Genomic DNA, 23,211 nt, shown 5'->3' with positions numbered 1-23,211 from the left:
AGTTGACAATATATTATTAAGTAAAAATTTATAGATAAAAAAGGTTTTTAAACTCAACAAATATGTTTAAGTAAGTTACAAACATTCATTAAACTATAAATAAAGAAATCATAAAATTGATATAATTGTTTAAATAAATACATATCAATTAATTAAGTTATGTTGTGAAGCTTAAAAATTGTAATGAATTTTTTCTAGCCACGATGATGATCAACGTGTGATGTTTGTGGGGATTGCCAGTAGTGGCGTACGGACACCATGGCCACTAGCATGCCTTTTGCTTTGGAACCATTGCAAGAAATGGCCCTGACCCGAGGCATTGAGGATGCACTCTGTACGTCTTCCATGGCAAGTAAGAAAAACGACCCATACGTTTCTTTCTTCTTTAGTTTTTTTACACAAATTTTGTATTCTTGTCTTTGATTGAAAGCCCCAAAACAGTTTGGGCTTGCTTTCCCTTTTTTACTTTTAAGGTTCTACTATTTTCTTTTCATTTCTTTCAAATAAAATTTTATCAGTTTATTTTTTATTTTTTTAAATCGTTTGCTGATGCACCTGTACCATTAAAAATAAAGTTACATTTGTAAAAAAGAAATAATACTTTTTTTAAAAAAAATTACCTTTAATTTTTCTCAAAGAAATATTTAATTTTCACGTTATGGTTTACAAAATAAATGATATGATTTAAGATTAAATTAATTTATGTGGGTATCGTTAATTAATTTTAAGTATCTTAATATGCTTTATTAGGTTATAAAATATTCGAACCTTATAAATATTTGATTAATTTTTAAATTATATCATTAAAAAAATTCAAACAAGCACATCAATGGTACATCTTTCAATATTTACAACTTCTCTTAAGTTTTAAGCATCTAAACTTATAAATATTTGATCAATTTTTAATTTTTTTTTTATTTTTTTATTTGAACATGAAGTCGAATCCAAACATATATTCCTTCTGCAAAACTAAATTGCTCTTGAGAAACCCAAAGCCTTGACTCTGTGAGCCCTGTCAAATTAAGAGCACCAAATATTGTATCTGCCTCTAAACCGCTTATTCTAGGCTCCACTAAAACAAGAATTGAAAGTTTGTACTGATTAGTAAAATCCTTTAACACTCGGACAAAACGCTTGTTGCCCGCACCTTGACAATTCTAAACCATAATGTTTATATCCATAAATTAATATAAATAGAATTATGGGTTCTTAGAACCCTCATTCTTATTCTCCTCCTTCTCGGCATTGCTCTTAAAAGTACTAGCTACTACCTTATTCGTTATAGTAATGTTGTCTCCATCTAACTGATCTAGTTTCATTGGATCCATCTTTCCTGCCATCTGTGATAACACGTTTGAGTGCGAGGACGGAGTCGCATTCTTTGCTCTTACTATCTTTTTAAGGGAAGCTTTTTATAGACGAACAATATCTCTTCTATCCTGAGTTTTATTGTCCAGCTCGTTAATGATGATCCAACCTAATTTCTCAACTGTTGCAATATTGCCACCTCTCTGCATGGAAGACGTTCTTATGGATACTGACTTATTAGCTACAAGAACAGTTGAATGTTTGGTTGGATCTAGTGTTCTATCTTGAACCACTATCTCCTCATATTGCGATTCTCTCATTAGGACTATGTTCAGCCCTTCCTCTTTCATGGCTCCCGCCTCTTTTTTTCTTAATAAAGAAATATCTTCTAAATTCACACCCAATTCCACTTCCCTCGACATTTCAACACCGTTATTTTCCAAGTCCATCTTGGCCATGGTATTTTTTTTCTCAGTTTCCATTTCCTAACTATTGTAGACTTTGCGCACTGCTTTGCTGCTTGTGTGGTTACCTGCCATACCAACGACTCCCTAGAGCATGGGATTAAGATTTGCTTTCCTCTTCTTAGCAACCACCTACATAGAAGACTCTGCCTCCCTGTTGTTCTTATCATTTTTCATACCATTGTTTGTACCAAGATCTTTTTCCAAACTGAAGAACGTGAGCCATATATAGTTTTATTATTAGCCTTGTTCATCATGGCAGTAGGTTCTCGACCCTTTACCCTTCTAGTTTTCCTGCAATTGACGAGCATCTAGGGACCAAATAAGGCGTTTTCCTAATATAGAACATTGCATCGTTACGTTTCTTGAGTGTTTACCTTTTGGTTTTCATCATGCTTCTGACATTCTTCTTGTATATGCCCATAAACTCCACAAGAAAAATAAACCCTAAGACGTCCTTCGTATTCCAGCGTTTGTATTCTACCATTGACATAAAATTGTGGTATCAAAGGTTTTGTCAGATCAATCTCCATAACAATCCTAGTGAATTTGCCTCGTTTTTCTTATCCCGTGTTATAATTTATTTTCAATAAATGACCTAGCACCGAGCCAATCTGCCTTAACACTGACTTATGGTATAGATGAAGTAGCATCTCGGGAAACCTCACCCATGCTGCAACAACAGAAAGATTAGTAAGATAACAGGTATAGTTTGGTGTCCATTGTCTAACTATCGAGTAGTGCCCCTCAACCATCCAAAGTCCATCTAGGAGGGCTTGTAAGTAATCCCCTTCATATGCAAATTTCACTAAAGAGGATTCATCATCAAGATCCACAACTGAGTACCTATCCTAAGGTGCCCATAGAGCCACAATTTTTTGGTATAATAATTGATATGAGATTAAACGACCCAACATCTTAACTACAACTAATCTCTGCCATCGTTTGACCAGTTCCTCTTGCTTCATATCTAATATTTTGATAAAAAGGACCTCGTTTTCCATTTCAATCTTGAAATCATCAATCTACTCCTCTATATGCTCAATGTTCTCTGTTTCGCTACTTTCTTTTGACTCATTATCATATTTCATCTCATCATCTGAAATCAGATCTCCATCCACTAGCAAACCATCGTTTCCCAACTGTATTAGTATTTCTTTGAATGAGGGGTTATCATACACGACCATTGACTCATTAGCAGGCCGTGAATCATTAATCTCTTATCTTAACCTAACCTTCTTCTTAAATCTATCATTTAGGAATGATGGGTTAAGGTTTTTTTGTAAAAAGTCCTCAATCACCATTTTTACGTGACACTTAAGTTTTTTTTTAATTATTAATTTTGGAGTACTTTTTCCTTTAAAAAATAGATTTCTAATTTGAATTGCTAGGAACTATTACAAGAAAAGATTCCAACCTTATCACTTTAAAAAGGCAAAGCTCATTAGCTACCCGCTTAGAGATAAAGTATCTTTAATCTTAGCAATATTTATTCTTTTATTAAGTTTTATATATATATATATATATATATATATATATATATGCATATTTTCCTNTAAAAAAAAAAAGAAAAAATAATAATATGGGGTATAAATAATATAAAAATAAATTTTAAAAGTAAAAATTTCATATTTTATTTTCAAATTATTCGAACCAATATTTTCTTAGACTTTTGAGTATTTATTTTATTTGTATTATTATAATTTTATTTAAGTAATGAATTATGTGAGAAACATGTAAAATGGATGAAATTCTTACGTAAACCACCTTTTATAAATAGTTGACATGATATTACTATGTGAAAAGTTTTCCATAAAAAAGTTCTTTAACTCCACAAATATGTTCAGGTAATTTACAAATATTCATTAAACTATAAATGAAGAAACCATAAAATTGATATAATTGTTTAAATAAATACATATCAATTAATTAAGTTATGTTGTACGTATGGACACCGTGGCCACTAGCATGTCTTTGGTTTTCAAGCATGACGCAAGGAATTGAGGATGCAGCCTTTGCGTCTCCCATGACGAGTAAGGAAACGACCCATATGCTTTCTTTTTTTCCACGAATTTTGTATTATTGTCTTTGCACTAACTTGGGATTAGAAAGCCCAAAACAGTTTTGGGCTTCCTGTCCCTTTTGTTTTTAAGATTGTACTATTTTCTTTTTATTTCTTTGAAATAAAATTTTATCTGTTTATTTTTGTATTTTTTAAATCGTTTGTATTTTTCGTTAAAAATAAACTTACATTTGTCAAAAAGAAATAATACCTTTTTTTTGTTTAAAAAATACCTTTAATTTTTCTTAAATAAATATTAGTTTTCTAGTTATGATTTACAAAATATGATACGATTGAAGAATAAATTTATATAAATAACTCGTTATTTTTAAGTATCTTAATTTATTGCATTATTTTATAAAATATTAAAATTTATAAATATTTGATTAACTTTTAAAATTATATCAATAAAAAAAAAATTCAAACTAGTCCATCAATAGTTTCATCTTTCAATATTTACAACTGCCTCTAAGCTCTAAGCATTTAAACCTGTGCTCAAGGATATAATTTTGGGTAAACACAAAAATGGCTAAGAAGTTAAGATTATGATTAATGATTATGAATTAATAATTGACAAAATTAATAAGAGAGATATATTTTATTTGGCAATTTATCTACATCACGTAATTCATCTAATCATAGAGGATTACTTCTTTTATAAGTTAAAAAAATAAAGTTAATGGATCCATTAAAAATGTTCAAAATACACAAATTTATTAATTTTTGTTTTCTGAGAAGGAACATAATTTAAGCTTATTTTATTAAATTTTATATTTATTTTTAATTTTAATGGAGAGCAATAAAAAACTAAGTAGGAGAGAATTGCAAGAAAATCAGAAAAAGGAAAAGATTCATCAAGAAAACGCCGACAACACCAAAACGCAAAACTTCCCCCACCCTTTCCCACGGCTCAGTCACACGCACCAAATAGGCAAATCCCCACCCCCAGCAAAATTTTTTACGCCAAAAGCCATCTCTGCTCTCTCTCTCCCTTGCGCCTCTTCTCTCTACCACCGTCTCGATTTTCTCCACTTCCAACAAAATAACAAAGGATCTTCTTCACTCTCTTATTTGCTCCGTCTCTCTCGATGCCCTAGCTACCTTCCGTCGCCGGAACTCCCCAAGGCGGGTCGCCGCCGCCGGCGATATCTCTGGCACGAAACTTCCAAATCTCTCTTTAGGGTTTGCTTTTCTTTGGATGGGATTCTGGAATTATCTTTGAATTTGCATTTGATTACGCTATAAAAAGGAATAACAACGACGACGAAAACGACGGCGTCGAAGGATCTGTTAGGGTTTTAGTCTTGATGGCCGGGAGTCGTAGAAAGGGAGGGAATAAAGCAAAAGTTAAGAATTTAAGTCTGGGCGATCTTGTTCTTGCCAAAGTCAAGGGATTCCCTCCTTGGCCGGCCAAGGTCTCTTCCTTTTTCTTCAACCTTCTATTTTATTATTATTGTTATTATTACTTTTTTTTATCCTCAATTCTGGGACTTTTTTTGTACTCTGATTATTATATTTTTAATGTCTTATTTCTGAACTTATGAAATTTGAGCAAATCCATGATGAGATTGGGATTTTTTTCTTAAAGTTTTGCATGATGTTGTTAAGTTTATTTTATGCTTACATTGTCGTATTTTGTAGTATATTTGTTGGTTTTATACTTAATTTATTTCTTTTAGTAATTTTTGTTTGAAGTTGTGAAATCTCAATGTTGGAATTCGAGGTTCTCGCATGCTTATGTTCGCTGGTTGTGTTTTAGTGTTTTCAGTTTGGTAATTTGCTTTGACTTCTGAATTGAGTTACTGCAACTATGCAAGTTCTTTACTTTGGGACTGAATAAATAGGAGAAATATGTGGTTTTTTGTTGAATTCTAGATTGATTTGATCCTAGCAAGTGTTTGGGAGTTTTAGTGAGGGATTTCGGTTTATTGTTGTTTTTAGTTTTTTGTTACTCGGAACCAGTTGATTTTTTGTGATTTTGGTTTACGTTGTTTTTGAGGTAGATTCTGTGGGTTATGAATTTCAGATTAGCCGGCCTGAAGATTGGGAGCGAGAACCTGACCCTAAGAAATATTTTGTCCAATTCTTTGGAACACAAGAAATGTAAGTATTTCACATTCAATTTGTTCATGTTTGGTGAATATGGGAGATGACAATATGATGAACAAAAATAGGTGATGTGTCTGTTTTAGGTTTCACATGTGTTTTGTAGTAAGAGGGGAAACACATTTTTCCATAAGATGGAACTTGAAAAAATATATGAAAGGTGTCACTGTGTAATTTCCTTGACAGCAAGATTAATTTTGTTGCATTCCAAATAATGTGTCACATATGCCGGTCCTAGCAAATAAACCTTGATGTAGTCTTTACATTGCTAATTCAAGTCTTCTATTTCCCGTCAGTGTTGAGGTGCTTGCTGACTAGTGGATACATTGAAACTAACATTATTTATTCTACCTTCTGTGCTGTCTTTATGCATTGTTGTTTTCTTTTCATCCAGCTCCTGTGGTCAAGAGGTTGTGGGATGCACATTGTAATAACTACAGGGCAAACAATGTAATATGGAGGGCTCTATGCTGAGTCCTCTATGTGTTGCAGTACTGAACTGTAGGCAGCTCAGTCATATAGTGTTAGATTGCTTAAGTTAAACTCATTGAGTTCACCAGTCTAATGTTCAGGGAATAAGATTTGGCAGATGTGATAAGTCATGCAAATTATCTGGGAATTTTATGTCTTATAGTTTCTTCATATGATAATCTGAGAAATGGTGAGATGTCCTTCAGGTAAGCAAGCCTTTCATCCTAGGAATCAGAAAATCAAACATTGATACAATGATAAACGGTGCAATATTTTTCTACTTGTACAGGTTCATGATATTGCACGTGCATCTCATTTTGTCTTAATCAATCTTTTTTAACGGAATCTCTTAACTTAATAAGTTCTTTGGGGGCATTGGAAGATATCTTACCTCCATTTTTATGTTGGGTTTTAATCTAAGCAGCTGATGGTAGTTGATGAGGCTTTCTTGGACTTGTGTTGTGCTTAGGAATTTTGGTATAGCATATGTGGGTTAAGTAGGATTGGTGTTTCAAGTTGTTTCCTAATCTCTCTGTTACAAAGGAGTTAAGATACTATGTAGTTGTTGAATTTGATAGTTGTTAATGGCAATTAAAAGTTTTAAAGTCTGTTTAATGGCTTCGTCCTCTGACCATTTTGTAACCAATAACCATTGATAATTTAAGCGTTTTTCTTCTTGTTGATGTCAACTTATATGGGAAAGTATGATGCTTTACTCCTGTTTGGGTTAACTTTTGAAATATCTTCTCTATTTTAGAAAGCTGAAGTAGGGAAAGCATGGATTTCAAAATTAGATTTTAGCTTACTGAACTTGTGACAGCTAAGCTTCAAATTGAAATTTCTGCTTGCAGAAGGTGATAGGTCTTATAACTAAAATTATTTAATAGAACAAAACATCTAGTTTCCAATAATTTCATTTGTTATTATTATTTTTTAAAAAGTCTATTTCAACAATTCTTAGGCTTTTAATGTAGATGTATCTGTGGGATATAGTGAATGTTGAAGTCAAATTTTTCAAGAAAGCAATGATGTTTAGCTTAATCAGTAGTCATGATCATTTCTTTAGCAATAAATTTTTACTGTTTGGTAGTTGAATGTTGGTGTTGCTTTTTTTGAATGAATGGCACTGCAATTTATCCAATTGTTTTTTATTGTTGGTGTTAAATGGATTTGTGATTTAGATATTTTTGTATACTAATTTAGATTTTATTCTCACATTACATTAACTTAGAATTATAGAATTATTGTTTTAATTTATTGTTGATAATGACCAACCTTGATGGAGGATTTATTCATAATATGGCTTTAACACAATTTGGGTGCAATAAAGGATCTTGATTTTATATATGTTGGAGTTTTATGTTTGGCTTATAGCATTCTTTGTCTGCTTTTCTTCTTGAATGTTGAGTGGACAGTTTTTGCAGCTGCAAGTTTCTTGAAAAGAAATAATTCAAACCAATCTTGTATATATTCTGAAACTGTTTGGACATAAGGTTTTCAGTTTTTCTATCATGTTAAGGTCTGTGTTGAATATATTACTTAAGTTTTGTCTGGTATAGCTTCCCTAATTCCTTTTGGAGAGTATGCTTCTCTAATTCCAGCAATGAATTAGGGGTGCGTTTTTCATTCTGGTCATAGTCTATATGTTATAGTTTAGCAGTTTGAGAGTTTAGCTGAAGTTTGTTAATTGTCATTGTGGGGTGGTTTACACATGATATGCTCGGAAGCCTTTGAGTAATGGTATTTTAAATGCCCTAAAAACAAGTACAGTTGGAGTTGTCATTAGAAACATTTGCAGAGGTGGTTTATTTATGGGGAAACCTGGAAGTGGTTCTGGGAATATGGGTATTGTGGACATGATCGTCTGTTCAGGACTTCTATTGGTTTTTTTCTTCTAAATCCTTGAATGTTCGGTGCATCCATATTTGCATATTTATAGTCATCCTTAAGCTGTAAGGCTTAAATTTTAAACCTCGAATGGAAAACTTTATTCTTTTATCGAATCATAATGTTGGGATGATGATGTTCTTCTCCTTAACTATTTAGAAGATATCTTTAAATCTGTTGAAGATCAGAATTTGTTCTTTCTGTTTCTTTTTAATAGTTTCAGGTGTCTTTTCTCATATTCCTTCAGCATCATGTTCATTTCACATGTGAGAAAGTTGATAAATTTGAAATTTTCATATTAGTTTCTCCTTAAAGCATGCATCACTAGTTTATATATTTGGGATTTTCATATTACATTATTGAAGTTTTTGACTGCATTTTGAGTGTAAAAAGGAGCATTGTTGTTCATTCCTAGCCAAGAGATGCGTGCATGTGCCATTATTTTCTCTTACACTACTCTTTGAACTCTAGTTCACTTGTGTTCTAGTTTCTTACTTTCCCTATATGTTTTTCTTCTTTTACAGAGCTTTTGTTGCTCCTGGTGATATTCAGGCATTTACTAGTGAGACAAAGAGTAAACTGTCTGCTAAGTGTCAGGTTAGAACTAAGCACTTTGTCCAAGCTGTGAAGGAAATTTGTGTGGCATTTGATGAATTACATGAAGAGAAGTGGAGTGGTTTGAGAGATGAAACTGATAGATCAACACCGGGCTGTGAGGCTTCATCTGTTGATGGGACTGAGGATGATGGGGCAGAGGTTGACTTAAAGAATGGAACAGGTGCAGTTGCACCTGGCAGAGAAACCACTAGCGAGGGAAAAGGTGATCTTGCTTCTAATTTGGAGCGCTGTTCATGCAGAGGTGAAATTAATAGTGAAGATATAAAGCCCTCAATTTCAGGTCATGCGGATGATTGCTCTTTTCTGATCATGTCTTCTGAGGTGAAACATAAAATATCAAATGGTGAACAACCTAAAACGGAGGTGTTATTTCCATCATCTTTAGATGAGCCTTCTCATATAAAGGAGGAATTTTCTGGTGATAAAATTGCAACTGTCAATTGTACTAAGAAAACATTGAGGGACGATCAGAAGTCAAAGAAGATGGCTTCTGGGTTTAAGAAAGGAACTGAGGTTTTTGTCGAAGGACACAAAAGCAGCAGCTCAGCTGCAACATTTTTGAAGGATGATAAATCTGGTGGTTCTCTTGATCGGCATGATTCTGAGGAGCAACCGAAAGATAGAGTAAAAGGCAAAGTCTCTGGCAGCAGTATAAGAAAATTCTCACCAGATGCTCCCAAATTAGATTCTAATTATACTGGTGGTAAAAAAGCAAAGCAATTGCTGAAAACGAAAAGCAACTTCAAGGCCACTGATGATGTACAGGATGCTGTCACCAATTCCAAAGGTGAGACTACTGGAAAAAAGAAAAGGGGTGAACCTGGAATTGGAAAGTCTAAACTGGGAACAGATGAAATTTTACATCCTGCCAAAAAGTCAAAGTTTGTAGATATGAAAAATGATGCTTCCAAGGGATCACTTGCCAAAAACGTGAAAAGTAATTCTCCAAGTTCTAACAATGTCAACGACAAAGCTGCTAAACAAGCAGAGTTAAAAAAATCCACATCTCATGTTTTAGCATTGAGAGCCCCAACAGCCATTAGTTCTGATGTTTCTGGTGATGAAGCGGTGCTGCCTTTATCAAAGCGCCGTCGGCGGGCTCTGGAGGCTATGTCTGATTCTGCCTCTATTAATTCTAATGGTAAAATTGGGAAAAATCCTGTTGAATTGAAGAATGATACTTCAAGTTCTAATAATATGAGAGTTCCAGCTACCCAATTGTCCAAAAGGCGGAGAGCTGTTTGCCTTTTTGATGATGATGAAGAAGAAGATCCCAAAACTCCAGTTCATGGAGGATCTGCCAGGAATGTTAAGGTAACTTCTGTTGTTTCTGATGCTTCAAAGAGCATTGATGAAAATCATGTGAGTGCTCTCACTGCTCAACGTAGTGTTGGAGATTCCACCCGATTTGAGAATAGCGGTCCCAAGGAGGCTTCTCCACAATTGGCAAATGATTTTGTGTCACCTGTTCGACCACAAACTGTTGAAAGATCAGAACCAGAGCAGCTGTCTTCCAAGGAGGCTAAACCAGTTTTGATTTCCCCAAGGAAGTCTCCTCATCTGGTTTCTGCCACCAAATCGGTTGTTGAACAGCAGAGAACTATTAAATCTACTGTTAAGGTTTCCACCAATGAAACCCAGAAAAAGGCTCTGTCTGGCTCTGTTAAGGGATTGGGTGTTATTACTGATGGTTCAAAGTCTTCTCAAAATCAGGCTTTGAGTCAAAGAAATAGGCAAGCTTCTTCTGTAGAAAGGCTGAAATCTACGCCAAAAGCAATTTCACGTGCAAATGACACCACTTTTGTTACTGAAAGTTCAATGGAGTATGGCTCTGCAAAATATTTGTTGTTGTTATTTTTATTATATTGAATTAATCCTTTTTCTTCGAGGTATTATATTAATCTTCATTGTATGCAGATTGGATGTCATTAGAGAAGATAGAAGCAGTTCATTGATTGATTCCAAGACTCCGGATTCTGCTATGTCTATGAAACATCTTATAGCAGCAGCTCAGGCGAAAAGGAGACAAGCCCACTCTCAGCAATATTCTCTTGGAAATCCCAGTTCTGTTTCTGTGTCGATTTCTGATGTTCAGGGGGCAAGCCCCAGTCCTGCGGTTCAGCCTTTTCCATCTGCAATCAACAATGTAATGCAGGCTGACGTGCAGGGATTTGCTCATCGCACAAATGTTGTTTCTCCAACTCTTGGTCGCCAGTCAGCTCAAAATCAACAGGATGCTGAAGATATTGAAGAGAGAAGAGCCAGTTCAGGACACATGGCAGCTGGAGGGTCTCTCAGTGGTGGTACTGAGGCAGCTGTTGCACGAGATGCTTTTGAAGGAATGATAGAGACTTTATCAAGGACCAAAGAAAGTATTGGACGTGCAACTCGCCTTGCTATTGATTGTGCCAAGTATGGCATTGCAAATGAAGTAAGTTAAATAATATGCTTATTTATCTTTGGTGCTGGTTCAACAATGTCAAGATGAGCTTGTTCAACCCCAAAGTTATATATTATTTGCAACTGTAATAAAACAAAATGGTAATTATTGCATATGATGTTCATAATGTCAAAATTCTATTGGAGACTACTTTTTGGAGAGAATTTTAGAATACATAATTTGTGTGCAGGTTGTTGAACTTCTCATCCGGAAGTTGGAAAGTGAGCCCAGTTTTCATCGTAAAGTTGACCTGTTCTTTCTTGTTGATTCAATCACCCAATGTTCGCATAATCAGAAAGGTTCATTCCACTATCTTGATTATCAATGTGTTCAATTACTCTATAATACTTAATTTCTTTGGTGCAGGCAATTAAGAAAAAGCTGTTTACTTTATCTTTTTTGTGTATGGTTTAACATTAATCTCCTTACTTAATTGTTATGACAAAGAGTATTTGTGCTGGGTTACATCATCTCCTTTAGACTTTTGAACAAGTGCATGTTCATTTTAACAAGAATGCTCTCTTTTAATTATTCTTCAACACGTGTACACACACACGGAAATACTCAAATGTGATCTATTAATGCAGCAATTCATGTAAATGGTGGTTGGTAATGTTTATTTTTAGGCATTGCTGGTGCGTCATATATCCCTACGGTTCAAACAGCGTTGCCCCGTCTCCTTGGTGCAGCTGCACCACCTGGAGCAAGTGCCCGTGAAAATCGTCGTCAGTGTCTCAAGGTGTCCTACTGTTTTAATTGTAAGAAATTATTCTTCTGTTTCTTCCTTTTTTTCCCCTTTCTCTGAAGGAGAAAGAGATCTATTGTCTTTACCAGGTTTTACGGTTGTGGCTTGAGAGGAAAATTTTTCCTGAATCTATTCTACGGCGTTATATGGACGACATTGGAGTTTCAAATGATGATACAATTTCAGGATTTTCCCTAAGGCGTCCATCGCGAGCTGAGCGTGCTATAGATGATCCTATAAGAGAAATGGAAGGCATGCTTGTTGATGAGTATGGCAGGTCTGAAAACTGTTTCAACCATCCAAACCACATTACTATAAAGATAAATAAATATAATATCTACCAGGTATTATTGAATTCTTTTTTTGTTTGGTTTGGTATCAGAAATGTTTGAGACCAAACTAAGACCAAATGACTAATCAGTTTGGTTTTCAGACCAAACTAAAACTTTTTGCTTTTCAATCCAAACCAAATTGGTCAATTTAATCTGATTCTTAGCTTAGACCAATTTATGGATACACCATTTCACCAACTACGACTGTTGTGTGATATGATTAGAATGTAGAGCTACTATTTGTTGAGTTATCTTACATTATAGTTTTCATAAGTTACTATATTTGAAGTTATTTCCAGTGTTTGTTGTAGCATTTGTATCCCATTCTCTAGTTTCTAGTATTTGTCGTTTGAGAGGGACATAAACTTTCTGACATCAATTTTGTTGGTTCTTGTAACCAGTAATGCTACGTTTCAGTTGCCTGGCTTTTTGACTTCTAATGCATTTGAAGATGAAGAGGAAGAAGATCTTTCAAGTAGTCCTTGCAGAGAAGCTGCTGATGCATCACCATTAGAACAAGCTCATGCTTTAGGAGAGTCAGAAACATGTACAGTTACTCCAAGTGACAGGCGTCATTGCATCTTAGAAGATGTGGATGGTGAGCTCGAAATGGAAGATGTTTCTGGACACCCAAAGGATGACAGACCATCATTTATAAATGATAGTCTTGAAACAGACTTGCAGCACAGCACTGATAGGATTATGGAACCAGCTACAAATAGCTCCAATGAATTCCCTCCTCTACCAGAGGGTTCCCCACCATTGCCTCCAGATTCTCCTCCACCACCACCACCTTTGCCACCTTCACCACCCCCACCACCCCCACCACCACCTCCATCATCTCCATCACCACCCCCACCTCCTCCACCTCTACCAACACAACCACCTCCTCCCCCTGTGCCGCCTTCATGCCCTCCGCCACCCTTTGTCCCTCAACCACCACCACCAGTGCCAACTCAACCTTCACTGCTATCTCAACCCATGCTACCACCCCAGTCTTCAATACAGTCTTCACCACAGCTGGCATATCAACCACCTGTACCTCATGAATTCCGAGGCACACCAAATGTAAGACTCCTGCATGTTTTCTTTGCTTCTTATTGAGTTTTTTTTTTTTTTGGTTTTTTATTGAACCTATGCTTTGCATGCAGGGTAATCAGATAGTTCAAATGGCTGGAAATACTTCTCATGGGGGCCATATTGATGCTGCTATGAAAAGCGAATTGTTTCCGCAGCAATCACCTTGCTTTCCAACAGGAGTCTGCAATTCTAGAGAGCCTTCTGGGTATAATTCATCAAGGCCATTGGAATATGGACATAATGAAATGTACTTAAATGCCCAATCTTCTCAACCAAGCCAGCAGTTTCAGCCTGGTAATACAGGCTTTGTGCAAAGACCGTTACACCCTAGTCTGCCACAAACCTCATCTAGCCATTTCTCATTTACAAAGCCTGCCATGCCACCACATCCTCAGCATTCATATCCTCCGCAATACCCACTGCCGTCACAACATGATGGCCGGAGGCCATTCCTTGCTGATGAACAGTGGAGAATGCCGCCTGCAGGAGAATATAACACTGATAATCAGCGTGGTGGGTGGATAGCGGGAAGAAATCCTTCACCTGCTGGTCCATTGTTTGTCCAGGAAGGTATGCATTATCCTGTCCTTCATTCAAAGTTTTGGCTTGACTTGTAAATCAACCTCAGTGAATTTGTATTTCTAATTTTGACGTAGCTTGCATGGTTAAAAGATGAATGTTTAGGGGCATTGATTTGTTCTGTTTTTTATTTGATCACATTGTTGTTCCCTGCAAACTAAACGTATGCACTTCTATGGTGGTGTGATGAAACTCATCGATTTCAAGTGTTGCATGTTGTGTGTTATGGATGCTCCATTGAACCAATGAGAAAAATCCAAAAAAATATAGAACATGTCGACCATATGAATATGAAAAGCATGCCTTTTGAAGTGTATTAAGTTTTGCATTGAGATGTTCAGACGCTCTGGTAATATCCACTTTATACTGCTTTGAATTGTTGTCATGGCTAAATTCTTACTTTTGATGTAGTTGTTGCATATAATGAGGCTTTGCCAGTATGGCAACACTGTTAAGAGCTGGCTTTAAGCCCACGAACAAGATGTTCTATTGAGTTGTACTTCTTCATGCATATTTCATGTCCTCAGCTTTCTTTTTCTTGTGTACAGGCCTTAAAGTGTTAATATATGTATGGTCCCTTTATACTCTTGTTTATCCCCTTTGTTATTGAAAAATTGAGGCATAATCTCTACCTTTTGATGACACTTATGTTAAATTCTTTGGCAGGTTACTTTAGACCACCTGTTGAAAGACCACCCTCGAATAATATGGGTTTTCCGATTACTTCCACCAATAATTTACCAGCTGGAGCTCCAAATTCAGGTATGCAATTTTCTAATTGCTGCCTTGCTTTGCTTGTAGTTTCCTTCTTTTGCCAGTTAAAAAATCATGCACCAATTAAACCATAGAATAACTTCATGTTTGTTCCTTCAGGTCATGGTGTTTCGCAAATGATGCCATGTCGACCAGACTCATCTGCCATTAATTGTTGGAGGCCAGCTTGAGAATGAGGAATCAGTCTCATTAGGTAGTTCATACATTTTTTTACTCATCGGTTAATGAATCTCAGTGTGAAGATTTCATCTTTTTTGTTTCCTTTATCATTATAAATAGAACATTTCAGTTTTAATATTGAAGTGAAGTTTAAAGTTTGTGTTATGAGATTTGATATTTTTTTTTTATTTTGCTCGTAAGCTACATTTTAATATAACCTGAAGTTGAAAATTTATGCCCCGTTTGTTGCAAGAATAGAGAGTATTTGCTATTGTATTTATCTGCTCTCGTGTAAATCTTTGTGCTTAAATTTACAGTTTTTGGTTTCATTTCCATTTTCTGCTAAAGAAATAGGGGAAGTTATTCTTCCAGAATAGAAGAAAGATGCTAAACTGAAAATGCTCTCCTCCCCTCATTTCCACTTATTGACAATTCTTACTTTGATTGTTTTATTGATTGATGTTTTTCTTTGTAGTTGGCTGTGAGACAAGGTGCATTGAAGGGTGATTCAATTTCTGGACAAGATACAACTACCACACGAGGGCAGTGTTGATAACTTGTGGAGACTCTTGGCAGGATTGTGTATATTGTAATTTTTCCTGACAAATGTATCCCGGGAACATTTGCTTCTGAGTGTAGGCCCGTATTTCTGACTTGGTTAGTACATCTGTTTCTTAGCTTCTGTAATTATATTGAGTATAAAGTTAAAAGAAATTTATTTCTGGTTAAAAATCTGAACTCTGGTCAATTTAGCATTTTTTAAGGCATTTTTATTGATTTTTTTATTCAACAATTGTTCAGTCCCTTCATTGTTGAGGTTAATTCCATGTGATGCTGGTTTTTCTCTTTATGTTGGAACCACATTCACATCAACGCATTTCTACACTCAATTGAGCTGCATGTTTAGTGGTTATCCTCTGGTGTTCTATAGGAATTCCAGCTGTATCTAAATTTAGCTGTGGGAACTGCGGTTCATCTCTGTACACATCAATCCTTGAAGCTTATCACCTTTAAGAAGAAGGATGAACTTGTTTAGTTGCTGAATCCATATTTGGATTTCCCCCTTCCACCTTTATTTACTTAATAGAAGCAGAGATACTTAAGTGACTATGCATATTAGGAGATATGTGAAAGACCATTTGCTGAGATGGTTTAGTCATTCTCCTTGTGGTTGTGGTGACTTTAGTTGTGGATAAATTGGGCATCAGCTCCTGAACCATCTACTTATGTTGTTAGTGGTGGTAGCATAACTTTGTTCTTTTTTTTTTGTTTCTTATCTCTTTCAGGTTCCTTAGTCATCAAATCTTATTTTGGGGCTCTTGAATTGATAAGTTTTGGGAATAATTCTACTCCATCTACTCCATATTCTTTGTCCATTTTTCACTTGGCATGAAAATTAAAAAAGACTTGACCTTTAGTGTATTTTATATAAAACCTTACTTTTCATGTTCAATGCTATTTAATGCCACTAAAGTTAATATAAAATGTAGAAAAAGTAAATTGTATTAGGTGTTCAAGAATGAAAAGAGAAATAGAATGCACAAGTACAATGGGATGGAGGGAGTAAGACATTCCTAGTTCTTGCTGAGGTGCATACATTTGGAGATAGAGATCAGATGAGTCATTTCTTATTTTGTGGAACTTGGATTTATGCCTTTTAAGTCTAGAGACCTTGATAGCTGTATTTAGGGACTTGGTATCTATGCCTTCTAAAGTGAAGAGACTGTGAGAGCTGTATTTAGCAGGAGTGCCTATTTGGATTTTTTGCTTGAAAAGGAACAGTAGACCTTATGCTATCTGCACCTGCATTGCCATATGACACGCAAACTTGTACAGTTAGGTACTGTCCAAGTTGGTGGTTGCTTCATATGCAATACTTGTGCAGATGGGCATGGTTCGGATATATAGATACTAATGGCATGTCTTTTTACAGTGTCTTTTGGAAATACTTGAGATTATTCTATGACTCATCAACCAAGTCCCTTCTTGCAAAGTATTTGTTTCTTGTTATATGAGCCAATTTTTAACAATATAGCTTGCCTTAGGGCTTAGGGATAGTTTTAATTCTGAATTCTAGTCTTTTATATAATTATTTCCTATAATTGGACTGTGTAATGTTTACTATTTTTTAAGTATTGACCGTAGTTGAAAATTAGGCAGTATGAACTTTAGCAACATATAAGTCTACGCTATCCTAGTAGTTTATGAACTTTAACATGGTTTGAAGCTTAAACTCATGTCTTACCTGCTCCTTTTTTCTGCTAGTTAAAGAAAAGGGAAAAAGGAAAAGGCAACTATGTGATTGATATTCATTTTATGTTTGCCAGTTGGTAAAAGAGAATTAAGTTGAGAATAATGTGGTCATTACATGTATGTTACAGGTTTTGGCAAATCATTAACCTGAAATGTCTCTATTTATGGTGTTGCAACTTGGATATCCACCAATATTCACAGGTCCTAAGCACAGAGCAAACTACTACAAAGTGTTGAGGTAAATATTTGACATGGATTCTTGAGCCAAGACAATGCTTGGAATTTTTTAAATTAGTTAGATAGAAATAGTTCTCACAAGGGTGTCTCTGTCAAATTGTAGGTAGTTATGAAATACTTCAAAAAAAATTTTGTTAAAAATTCCCTGTTTATAAGGTATCATGTACTATTCTGTATATAACATATAAAATGTTGCATACTACTGTGAGTTTTGTTCTCCTTGTATTCATTTTTTTTCTAGTCAACTGATTAAATTCCGGTAGTCATGCTGGCAGTAATTCTATTCACATTCTGAGGTAGCTTGTTATACGCTGCTATTATATTGTGTCTTCTGTTCTTTTCTATTCTTTCTCTTCTTCTTTCTCTTTTGTTGGTTTCTGGTATCTCGGCCTTTTCTACCTAATAATCTAGCGAAATGGTTTTTGATAAGTTGTTTCTGATGGGCCCTCCTTGATACAAAAATTCATAACCTGAAGTTGCACCATAATAAATTATGCCCTTTGATCAATACTGCTGTCATTTTTGCCTCCTTTGCCTTAAGTTTTCTGGGCTGTTATGAAGTGAGAAAGTTTACTAGACTGCTCAGTTTTCTTATCTTCTCAATATACCCATTGGACTTGGTGCACGTTCTTCAGTTCTGGACTCCTAATTCTTAGATATCTAATTGTTGAAGTCAAGGGCACTTCCACTTGCGTGTATTCTCTCAGCACAAATTCTTCTTTTCCAAGGTATCAAGGTTTATGCCTCGTGTATAATGTTCCATTTTTAGTACATTGCAAGGAAAAAGAGGGGTGGGGCGTGTATGTGGAAACTTTTTAAGGTGATTAATGGTCAACAAGCAGAAAAGAATTAGTTGTACCAATCCCACAGCAATAATTTATCCTTATGAATGGAGCTCTACACTTGGGAATAAAAACATGATGATAAACAAAAGAATAAAATTAGTATATTTTATGCTGATGTTCTTTTTTAGATGGATGCTTGATGAACGTTATGCTTTTATTTCACAGAAAAAATAATGTACATTATTAGACCGTGTATTCAAGGAAAACATTAGATTTATCATGAATTTTTAATTAGTCAGCTCGTTTCTATTTAGAAAGTCATTTACATTGGATGGTAACATGGAAATAGATTTAATAGTTTTACTTTTTTTTTATTCAAATATTTCCTAATAAAAAATTACCCTAAAATCTTTGTTTTTAATTTCTTATATTACTGTGATTATTTGTAGGTTTTATGTTCAAATTGTTGTGTTGATAGGGAATTGTGGGAAACATTATGCCGTGCTTGCATGTTATTTCTTGAAAATAATGTATAAAATCATAGTTTCTTTATGTAATTTTTTCATTATTGATTTGCTCAATTAATTTCTTCGAATTTTTTAAGCGATTGTAATTTGAACCTGTCATATATGTCAAATAATTAGGAAAAAAAAAAAAACTCTTTTTGCTTGATTGTCACATCTCGATACATTTTTGTGAATTTTATTTGCAAATTAATTTTTGTAGAATTGTTATTTTTTTTCTTAATCAGTGTAGCATCTGAATTACGGGAAACGATACAAGATACAATAAATTAACGTAATTGCATTTTGATTAATGATAAGCAAGTAAATTAAAGATACAAGATACAATAAATTCAGTGTTTTGAATTTTTTTTTTTTCACCCAGAAACTTGATTGATGTTTTGGAGACAAGTTATGAACTTTAAAATTTAACGTAATTGCATTTTGGATTAATGATAAGCAAGTAAATTAAAGATAAACACATTATGTCACATATATGGAAAAGAAAAAAAAAAAAGATGCTTGCTAGTCTGGATTCGAGGAACTTTAGCTCAAGAAAGAATCTAATAAATGGCAGTAGTATTATTTATGAGCTTGTCTTGTTCAATCCGAAACTATTTCACCGCAGATGGTTGCAACACTGTCCCATATATACATGTTTTTAATGGATTGGATTATTATGTTTCAACTTGTTGGAATGAAGGCAACAAAATTGTAAGAATAACCGAGGTCTTTTCATTGAAAAACAAAATTAGTTGTACACAATCTAAAGGATAAGTGAACCATCATTCAAGTGGTTTGAACATAGAAAGAGGAGATCTAGTAAATAACAAGTTTGGTATACTGGAAAAATGGCTAGCAGACAGAATTTCTTCCTAGCAGTATAAATAATAGACTTTTTAAACTAAGGTCCATTTCCACTTGAGGACTTTTAAGCATTCTTAATGGGAATGGATTTCCCACAATGTTGGCAAAATACCAAAACCTTCACACCGAATCTTCTGACTTGAAAAGCAAGACACTGAGCAAAGCACGACTTCCTTGTAGGAAGTACAACATCAGCATCATTGATAATAACTAATGTCGTTACAGGTAGGGACATACATTAAACAAAATAACCTAAACCTTTCTGTACATGTGATAAAATATATATCCCGCCGATAGCTATCATGGATTCTTCCATGCGTCGTTGCCTGCAAAATTACCAATACAAATCTTTAAAGGAGCTTCTGATTTAGAAAAAATAAAAAAATAAAAACCGAATATTTACGCTGTTTTCAATTCATTTCAATGATTAGACAGTTTTCTATTTAAAAGTTGGTCAAACTATTGTTATGAAAAGTCAACATAAAATAGAACCTTTTTTCTAACGTTATGGAGTATGCGGTTAGGGGAAAAGTTAATGTTTAAAATTTTATTATCATCAAATACATAATTCGACTTTTCCGATTAACTTAAAATTTGACATGCATGATTTATGGAATTAGTGCTGTTAAAACAAAAGATCGAATAAGTAAAATATAAATAAAATAAAAAGATAGCAAAGAACGTAAAACTTTATTAGTTTTATACTGATATAATATAAGTGAGAATGTGGACTCAATTTGGAACCAAAGAAGCAAGAATTTTTCTTTCCCAAAGTGAGGGGTTTCCATTTTATTCCCCAGACTTTTTTCCATTTTCATCGCCTGGAAGAGTATAAATGCAGAATGAATCATGGGACAAAATCAAATTATTATTATTATTATTACCAAACATTTTAGACCTGTTCGGTTTATCTGCACTACTTCTAAAATGTAACAATAAAAGAAGGTAAATGGTGTAATTATCCACTTTTGGAGAACAGAAAGAATTTTCAAATTCAGTTATTTACTTTGTTTCATTAATCATATTTTAAAGTACAAGTAATTACAGAAAAAAATAAATATTTTTTTGATTTGATTGAATAGGATCCATATCAATTTATTTACGTAAAGTTAAAATAAGAAATATTGAAAGGAAAATTGTTGCAGATACAATAATGCGGAGATCATAACTGTGTTTCATAAAAACGAAAAAAGAAGATTTAAAACTTTAAATTCTGCTATTTCAATATCTGCAAAAATTCAAACAATAGGAAATGAAAAAAGACTGGGTTATCTGAGGTAGTAAATACCTACCATATATATATATATATAAAACATACCTTTGACTGGATTATTGTAACAAGGTGGTTGGCCTTTATTTCCTGGAATATAGGTGCAGTGTGAAGGCTGGGAAGGTGGAACAAACCCTCTGTTAGGCACCACAATCTTCAAATGTCTTATTGCCGATGTTAAAATAGTCGGATTAAGACTCAAAATGAGCAACATTAAGACCATAACCTTAGCCATCCTAACTACTGCTTTTGGGCTTCGGCTACTTATTTTGTGTGTGATCTATTTGCGAGTGAGGGCAATTTATATAGGAAAAGGATCTCGGTTGAAGATTTTAGCAATCTATCCATCACACTACAATTTATGCTATATTCTATGCAGAAAATAAAGAATTAGAGTATTATCCAATACAGAATGAAGAGAAGAGAATATTAAACGATACGTATTGAATGTCAAAATGTTCCTCTTTTTCCAACAATGCAGTGAATATAGGAGACCGCATCACAGTTTGCGCTGCCAGTGTAGCAATCCTTCGGTTTTTCATTATTTGCTATTCATAAAAAATTGATTCCCACTTGCTTATTGTGCTTATATTTAACCCAAGTGCGGTATCTAATTCCATTTGACATATTCATCAAAGGAATATTAGTGAAAGTGTAAAACCATATTAAACTTCTACTCTGTCTTAAATTAGTACCACACAAATTGTATTCTTTTTAATATAATAGTGTGGGAATTAGAATTTGATATCTGCTTCCAATCTTCTCCTTCATGAATACGTAAGGGTAGATATATAATTGACTGATTATTAAGTTGTTTATTATTATATGGTCATTATGCAAAACACAGATATAAGGCATTTGTCATGTATACGTGTTCCGTCTATGTTTATTACATATTTGTGTACGAATAGATTGAATGATGTGACTCTAAACCCCAAACCTTAAACTTTAAAAAACACCAATCTAATGGCTAGCAGCCAGAACAAAAGGAAACTCTGAGATAACAGAGCAAGCTTGAAAATCACTCATCAGATACAAGGAAAAAACAGGACGCACTAGACAACCAAAACTATAATCTCCGGCAAACAGGAATACCCAAAATTCAAGACCTGAAAAAGAAAACACAGAAAGCCAAGTAGCTGACTCATCTCTGCCCGGAACAATATAAAATTATGAAATGGTCAAGCTTTGTGACGGAGAGAAAAAAAAAAATAAAGGTCAACCTTTTTGCCTTCCCCTGGCTGTCAATCAAACCAAGAGAGTATGTAGCTATTGCTACAAAGACAGCATAATCCTCAGCACATATCGACAACTTAAAAAATGTTGCCAAACCAGCCTTTGGAGCTTCAGGCCTTGAATGAGTTCTCAAGGCAACTGTGACTTACTTTACCGGAGAGAGCCGATTAAAGTAGTTCCTGTATTTGTATATTTTCATCAATTTAATCTTTATACTCAAATTTTGGTCAATTTAATTTCTTGATTTTAGAAATTAAAATAATTTAGCCCTTCTCCTTAATGTCATTTAATTTTACTGTTAGAGGTGATGATATCAACATCACGTCAATATTAATGTAATAGTGCCATGTGACACTGATATGATAATATGATAATACTAACGTGACACTAACATGTTGACGTGATAAATCGAGCAAAAATTTTCTTAAAAAAAATCTATACCGCATTATAGATTAAATTAAATAAAAATATATAATATATATTAAATTGAATAAAATTAAAATGTATAGAGACTAAATTGAAAAAAATATTTAAAAAATATAAATCTTTGATAGATGAGACATATACTTGTCAATAAATCCAATGTTTAAGTCTAAAAGATTTTTTGTATTTTGAATAAAAAAATAATACAGAGACTAAATTGAACAAAATTAAAGTCTATAAGACTAAATTGACAAAAATATTTAAAAAATACAAATCTTTGAGAGATGATACATACATTTATTAATAAATCAAATGTTTAAATGTAAAAGATTTTTTTTGATTATTTGATTTCATAATAGTTATATTAATTTATCTTCTTCGTAAAAATTAATTTTTTTTATTTTTGAATTGAGGAAAAAGATATTCGAACCTTACTCTTTAAGTAAAGAAATCATCAATCAATTAATAAATCAAATACTTGAGTGCTTGTAAAAATTAAATTTGAATTCCTCTTCTATAAAAAAAATTCTTATCACAACCCAAACCAAAGAGTCATGACCGATGCATGAGCCAAATAAGTGAAACCCACTAGACTCGAGCAAGTCTAAAAAA

At 34.0% G+C, this 23,211-nt stretch overlaps 1 protein-coding gene across 2 annotated transcripts; it reads left to right on the top strand.

Annotated features, from left to right (window-relative positions):
• On the top strand, positions 4,677 to 17,859 carry LOC18602706 (ENHANCER OF AG-4 protein 2). Of its 2 annotated transcripts, XM_018119785.1 has the most exons (13): positions 4,677 to 5,249; positions 5,861 to 5,937; positions 8,823 to 10,739; positions 10,834 to 11,347; positions 11,547 to 11,655; positions 11,983 to 12,095; positions 12,191 to 12,378; positions 12,835 to 13,501; positions 13,585 to 14,083; positions 14,759 to 14,854; positions 14,966 to 15,059; positions 15,501 to 15,682; positions 17,407 to 17,859. In XM_018119785.1, the coding sequence occupies exons 1-11, from the start codon at positions 5,142 to 5,144 to the stop codon at positions 15,034 to 15,036; spliced, it is 4,359 nt and encodes a 1,452-aa protein (XP_017975274.1). In that variant the 5' UTR covers positions 4,677 to 5,141; the 3' UTR covers positions 15,037 to 15,059; positions 15,501 to 15,682; positions 17,407 to 17,859. The 2 variants fall into 2 exon arrangements, with proteins under 2 accessions (XP_017975274.1, XP_017975276.1); XM_018119787.1 differs by lacking the exon at positions 5,861 to 5,937 and having other exon boundaries at positions 5,162 to 5,249.

This window comes from Theobroma cacao, chromosome 4 (assembly GCF_000208745.1).
Source record: "Theobroma cacao cultivar B97-61/B2 chromosome 4, Criollo_cocoa_genome_V2, whole genome shotgun sequence".
NCBI lineage: Eukaryota > Viridiplantae > Streptophyta > Magnoliopsida > Malvales > Malvaceae > Theobroma > Theobroma cacao.
This window is presented reverse-complemented; position numbering and strand designations above follow the sequence as displayed.

Excerpts from the sequence above, each read along its gene's own strand:
- LOC18602706 (XM_018119785.1), top strand. The coding sequence starts at position 5,142 with ATGGCCGGGAGTCGTAGAAAGGGAGGGAATAAAGCAAAAGTTAAGAAT. Across the intron at positions 5,938-8,822 it reads TTCTTTGGAACACAAGAAAT|AGCTTTTGTTGCTCCTGGTG; the intron begins GTAAGTATTTCA and ends CTTCTTTTACAG. Across the intron at positions 12,379-12,834 it reads CTTGTTGATGAGTATGGCAG|TAATGCTACGTTTCAGTTGC; the intron begins GTCTGAAAACTG and ends TCTTGTAACCAG.